The sequence below is a fragment of the Cuculus canorus genome, chromosome 4, assembly GCF_017976375.1.
Source record: "Cuculus canorus isolate bCucCan1 chromosome 4, bCucCan1.pri, whole genome shotgun sequence".
Lineage (NCBI taxonomy): Eukaryota > Metazoa > Chordata > Aves > Cuculiformes > Cuculidae > Cuculus > Cuculus canorus.
This window is the reverse complement of record NC_071404.1, coordinates 2,339,383-2,345,615: the sequence shown is the minus strand read 5'-3', so window position 1 is coordinate 2,345,615 and position 6,233 is coordinate 2,339,383. Positions and strand designations below refer to the sequence as shown.

General features: G+C 57.5%; 1 protein-coding gene across 1 annotated transcript; it reads left to right on the top strand.

Annotated features, from left to right (window-relative positions):
• Window positions 1-394: 394 nt before the first annotated feature.
• On the top strand, window positions 395-3,235 carry EGR4 (early growth response 4). The gene is made up of 2 exons (XM_009565733.2): window positions 395-973; window positions 1,286-3,235. The coding sequence occupies exons 1-2, from the start codon at window positions 835-837 to the stop codon at window positions 2,614-2,616; spliced, it is 1,470 nt and encodes a 489-aa protein (XP_009564028.2). The 5' UTR covers window positions 395-834; the 3' UTR covers window positions 2,617-3,235.
• The last annotated feature ends 2,998 nt before the right edge of the window (window positions 3,236-6,233 follow it).

Genomic DNA, 6,233 nt, shown 5'->3' with positions numbered 1-6,233 from the left:
TGTGCATACACACGCAGAGGGGGTGCAGGGGATGCTGTGCACACACAGATCAGCGATTTGTCAAAAATATCGCGATTGTTAGTTAAAAAGGGAGAGATGGAAGGAAGGGGGGGGAAGATAACACAGAGAGAGAGAAAAGGGGGAGGGAAAGGGAGGGGGAGGGAGGGGGCTGAGCGTCACGGGAGAGATTTCCTTATTGGGACTCCCTAGCCTACATCCTGAGTCCATATATGGGCATTTACGTCACGGCAGCCTCACTGGGGACTCCAGAAATGGCTGCGGCGGAAGGGTCGGAGCAGCCCGGCTGCAGCTATAAAGGGGGCGACGGGGAGGGAGAGTCGGGCGACCGCACGGTCTGCTGCTGCCGCTCGCCCCTGCCCCAGGGAACCCACCCCCAGCCCCCCACCCCGGGGCACAGCATCCTTCGGATTGCCCCGAGCACCCCGGAGCATCCTCCAGACACTCCTTGGCATCTACCCCGAGCATCCCTCGGATCGGTCCAGGCACCCTGGAGCATCCCCTGGATCGCTCCAAGGATCCCCAGGGCATCCTTGGGTTCTCCCTGTGCATTCTCCAGCTAGCCCGGAGCACCCCACGACTCGCCCTCAGCATCCCCCAGCTCGCCTCGAGCGCCTCCGACTCGCCCCGAGCATCCTCCGGCTCAACCAAAGCATCCTCCAGCTCCCCCTGGGCATCCTCCAGCTCGCCCCGAGCATCCTGCGGCTCAACCAAAGCATCCCTCAGCTCGCCCTCAGCATCCCTCAGCTCGCCCTCAGCATCCCTCAGCTCGCCCCGAGCATCCTCCAGCTCGCCCCAGCCGTGCCTCCAGCAGAGATGCTCAACGTTATGGATTTCTCCTGCCCGGATCCGCTTTATTCCAAGTACGAGGAGAGCTACGAAATGAAAACTGGAGACCTGCAGGGCTTGGGGCAGCCTGAGCAGCAACTTCTGGCCGAGGCTGATTTCCTTGGAGGTAATGGCAGGAGGGAGCCGGGCAGAGATGGGGAACCCCGCTGGGAGGGAGAGCTGCGGCCAGAAATCCGTCATCTCCCTCTCCTCTGCCCTCAGCCCCTGGCTGTGGGTACAACATTCCCTTCTAGCAGAGGGTAAGGGTCCTGGGGGTCCTGCTGGAGAAGGAGGGTGAAGCCCAGGGCTCCTTGTGTGCTTGAGGACCTGGCTGAGACGGGGATCTCACAGTGACGCAACACCAGGCTCCCGCTCTTCCCCCATCTCCCGCCCCCCCATCCCTACATCCCTGTAACCACCATCCTCTCTGCATCCCCAGGTGAGCTTCTGGGCACCCCGATGAGTGGTGGGGCAGTGGATTACTCCCTCCTGGGCAACCAGCCCTCCCCTTCACTCAGCTACACCGGCAGCTTCTTCATCAAGGCGGTACCGGAGCATCCCCAGGACCAGGAATCCCTCTTCAACCTGATGTCGGGAATCCTTGGCATCTCGCCCTTCGCCTCCTCCGAGGGCCACCAAAGGCACCTGGATGGTCTCTACTCCTGCCCAGAGGTGGCTCAGAGCCAGCTGGACCTTTACACCGCCTGCCAGCCCGAAATGAATGGATCCACCCAAGCCCCCTTCCCGGAGCAGGGCTACAGTGGTGGATTCCCCACAGCAGAGGGTTCTCAGCCCCTCCAGGCACAACCCACCATAGGAAACACCTCGCAGTGCTTCTTCCAGCCCAAGCTCCTGGACAACAAGCAGGATATCAAGCTGCCCTCTGGTTCTCCGGCCCTGGATAAGTTTAAAGCCTCCTGCGCCCAGTGGGAGCCCATCACCCAGCATCAGGCCTACTTGCCCACTGGCTACCATTCTCCTGAAGCCTTCTCAGCTGGGGAGAGTGGCCAGGGACTCTTCCATCAGCTGGGCTCCAAGATGGAGAACGTCTTGTCCGTCAGCTGCCAGTCGGAACTCGGCAGCGTGGCAGAGGATGCCGCCTGCTTCGGAACGCATCTGGGCTTCGGCTGCGAGACAGAAAACTTCCCAGCCCGTGGGGACTTTGCCGACACCAAGATCCACAACCTCCCTCCTCCATTAATGCCAGAGTTTGACGCCTCCTTGGCCCAGCCTGAAGTCCTGCCGGGTCTGATGAGTTCTACCGAGATCCTCCATCCTCATCCCTCATCCTCTGTCCCCTCCACGGACTTTTTGGGCCACTCCATCTCTTCTTCCATCCCTTCCCTGCTGCCCACCAACCCTCCTGCCTTGGTTGAGCCCAAGAAGAAGACCCGCCGGACCAAGTGTTCTTCCAAATGCTTCTGCCCAAAACCTCATGAGAAGGCTTTTGCCTGCCCAGTGGAGAACTGCATCCGGAGCTTCGCTCGTTCGGATGAGCTCAACAGGCACCTCCGCATCCACACGGGCCACAAACCTTTCCAGTGTCGCATCTGCTTGAGGAACTTCAGCCGCAGTGACCACCTCACCACCCACATCCGCACCCACACTGGCGAGAAGCCCTTCTCCTGTGACACCTGCGGGCGCCGCTTCGCCAGGAGCGACGAGAAGAAACGCCACAGCAAGGTCCACCTGAAGCAGAAAGCCCGGACAGAGGAGAAGCTCAAAGGTTTGGGTTTCTTCTCGGTGGGTCTCTCCTTTGGGACACTGTGAAGCTCCAACCTGAGAGCTAGGAGACGGCATTTCCCAAGGTCCCCCGAGCATCTCATGGGAGAGCCGGGGTGGGAATATCCTCCTGGAGTGGCCCTGGAGAAGATGACGGTGAATGGAGCCATGCTGGGGAGGAGAGGGACAGGCAGGAGGCAGAGGCGATTCTGCGGCACTGGACCACTGGTTGCGGAGGTGGGAAGTGAGAGGTTTTGCTCACCAGGAGCCATCTCCAAACTGCAGGGACTGAGTCATTCTTACAGCTCCTGTTCCAAGGAGAAGAAAGAAAAACCCATGTGGAGAAAGAAAAACCCGTGTACAGGAAGAAATCACCACCAAGACGGATTTTTTTCTACACCCAAACCCATGGACATCCCATGTTTGTAGCGACCTGACTGATTTCCCCTGCCAGCACTTTACACGATGCTCCTGACCAGTTATTTATCCGACCGGGAGCTCCGGTCCTTTCTCCTGAAGGAGATAGATGCCACCGGGCTCCGGCAACAGGAGCATAATGATCCCTTTGGAAAGGTGATGTCATTATTATTATTATTATTATTATTATTATTATTATTCCTATTTCCCTGTTTGTAAAAGAAAGAATCTATAAGGAATATTAGAAAATCATGTCTATTTTTCTAATTAAAGATTTAAGCCAATCCAAGACCTCGCTGGGGTTCTCTCTACTGTTCACAGTGGTGTTTCTGGTGTGGTTTTGGCCTCCAGGTGCCACGTATCGGGGGGAGAGAAGTGCTTAAATAATTAGCAGGGAGAGAAAAATCAATCAGGGCAGCAGGGATTCTCCTCCTGAGCATCCCCAAACCCCCAGGGTGGGCGGCTCATCCTGGGAGAAGGGTCTTGTCCCACAACGGAGCGGGGTTCAGGTCCTGGCTCCTTGCCAGCGAGTTCCCTCTCCAAAAAGCAGGACGTGGCTCCTGGTTTATTTGCATGGAGCCAAACTCTGGAAGGATCTACCCTACTTGGATCCAAAGCCGCGGGGTCCATCGCAAGGACCACAAAGCCCAACCCAGAGCTTCCACCCTGGGCTCCTGGTCCCTCGCGGAGTGCGGATGCTCCATGCACCCAACAGGCTTCATCTGCAAGAAATGGGGTGAAACAGAGCCCTGCTCCCCATTTTCAACCTGGCACATCCCCAGGGCTGGAGAAGGTCCCGGTGCCATCAGGCAGGATGTGTCCCCTTGAGAAGCAGGTGGGGGCTCTTTGGTCCTTTCCTTTCAGCATTTTAAGGCAGCTGGGAGATGTTCTTTCCTTTCTCCTGGGACCAAGCAGCAGCCGGATGGCTCAGGAGGAGATGTTGTAGCTTGGAAGGTGCTGCAGACAGCAGAGCCTCCCTCCTCTGGTGGTGAAATATTGGTTAAAACCACACAATCCTGAAATCACGTCCTTCTGGTGGGAGGTGCTCACTCGGATGGGGCACAGTGGTCTTGGGTTTCAGTTATTTGGGAGGAGGTGCCTGCGGGAATGGAGGGATCTGGGCAGTGGGGGCACGACAGAGCGTCTCTGGCTCAGGGCTTGGTGGTCACCATCGATGCTCAGGTGTTTTGGGGGTGATGGGGGGAATTCTTGTGGAGGGGGAAACTGAGGCAGGAAGGGGCACAGCTGCAAATCTGCTCTCTGCAAGAGATTTTCAGCTCCGGACAGGGGATATCCGCTCCCCAACTGTGTTATGAAGGAGGGAGGTGTTCTTCTTCAGGTCCTCTTGTGTCCCCTAACCTTTTGATACCTGGGTTGGAGTATCCTGGGGTTAAGCCCCAGTTATACTGCCATTATCCTGGTAAAATCCTGGCACCAGGCTTGCTGTGGGGTTGAAGGACTCCATGGAGATGGGGTGGGAAGCTGGGCAGGAGATGTGGGGTCCCCGGGGGGCTGCTAGAAGGGCTGGGATGGAGAAAGGGCCAGAAGGAAACCTGGTTGAGAGGGAAATAATGAATATCCCCTGAGATCTGTCCTCCTTAAGAGGTCACACCTGTGATAGCACCCAAGGTGCTCATCCCCCTCAGGTGGGCACCCAGCAGCCCCAAGCACTGCTCTGAACCATTCCATGTGGGGAGGGAGCTTGATCCTGAGCGAGGACCATCCCATGGGACACAGATGGCCTCAGGCACCTGAAAAAAAAGAAACCTTTTTCTGGAGGAAGACTCGGGAGACCATTAAGGACCTCAGCACTCAGGTTTGTTTTGGGAAGAAGCATCTTTTGGGCATCTCTCCATAGACATCAGCCCTTGCCAGGCAGCGAACAGCCCTGCTGTCCCCTGCACCACTGGCCATGCATGAGGCCTTTATTAATACCCCTCTGAAAGTCCATCTATTATCGATGCTGAGCCTGAAAGCTCTGCAGAAGCACCAGGGATGGAACCTCCACCTTCCTCTCCCAGGCTGGTGCTGCTGAGGGTGGGGGCACCCACCACAGGCACTGGGGTGGGGTTGTGTTGGTAGGACAGGAGGAGCTGTTGCCTCCCAAAACCAGGGGCTACTCAAGGATGGGAGGTGAGCATTCAGGTCCAGGCCAGCAGAATCCTGGAGCCAAGGCTGCCGGCTTCCTCCCTGTCCACATTGGAGAGAAGAAAACACTGCATTGCTGGGGGCTTTGGGGCTGGATCGGGACAAAGCCTGGGATCAGGGCAGCGGACCAGGACCAAGCCAGGGTGCTTGGATAGCAGCTGGGGATCATCTGGGAACCTCAAGGACTAGATCAGGACCAAGCCATGAACCAAGTGGGAATGCTCAGGGACTCAGTGAGATCCAAGCCATGATGCTTGGGGATCAGCTGGGGACCAAGCTGGGATGCTGAGGGACTGGATCAGGGCCAAGCTGGAGACCAAGCCAGGGCACTCTGGGACTGGATGAGGACCAAGTTGGGCACCAAGCTGGGGTGCTCAGGGAATGGATCAGGACCAAGCCAAGGATCAAGCCACAGTGCTTGGATACCAGTTGGCAATCAGCTAGGGACCGGGCTGGGATGCTTGAGGACTGGATCAGGACCAAGCCAGGGACCAAACTGGGATGCTCAGGGACTCAATCAGATCCAAGCCAAGGACCAAGCCAGGATGCTTGAGGATTAGCTGAAGACCGAGCTGGGATGCTGAGGGACTGGATCAGGGCCAAGCTGTGGATCAAGCTGGGGTGCTTAGGGAGTGCTTCAGGACAAAGCCAAGAATCAAACCACAGCGCTTGGATACCAGCTGGCAATCCATGAGGGACCAAACTGGGATGTTTGGGGACTGGATCAGGACCAAGCTAGGGTGCTCAGGAACAGGATCAGGCCAAAGCCAGGGATCATGCTGAAGTGCTAAGGGACTGGATCCAGACCGAGCCAGGGATCAAGACAGGGTTCTAGGGGACCAAACTGGGATGCTCAGTGGCTGGATCAGGACCAAGCCAGGGACCAAGGTAGGGTGCTCAGGGACCAGTTCGGGATCAGCTGGGGACCAAGCTGGGATGCTCACAGACTGGATCAGGACCAAGCCTGAGGCCATGCTGAGGTGCCCAGGGACTGGATCAGGACCAAGCTGGAGACCAAGTCAGGGTGCTCAGGGATCTGATCAGGCCAAGCTGGGGAGGTTGGGCTGGGCAGGAGCGATGCAGGTGACCACACACCCCAC

Bases quoted from the DNA above. Each gene is read 5' to 3' on its own strand.
- EGR4 (XM_009565733.2), top strand. From the start codon at position 835: ATGCTCAACGTTATGGATTTCTCCTGCCCGGATCCGCTTTATTCCAAG. The intron at 974-1,285 runs GTAATGGCAGGA...CTGCATCCCCAG, and splicing joins CGAGGCTGATTTCCTTGGAG to GTGAGCTTCTGGGCACCCCG.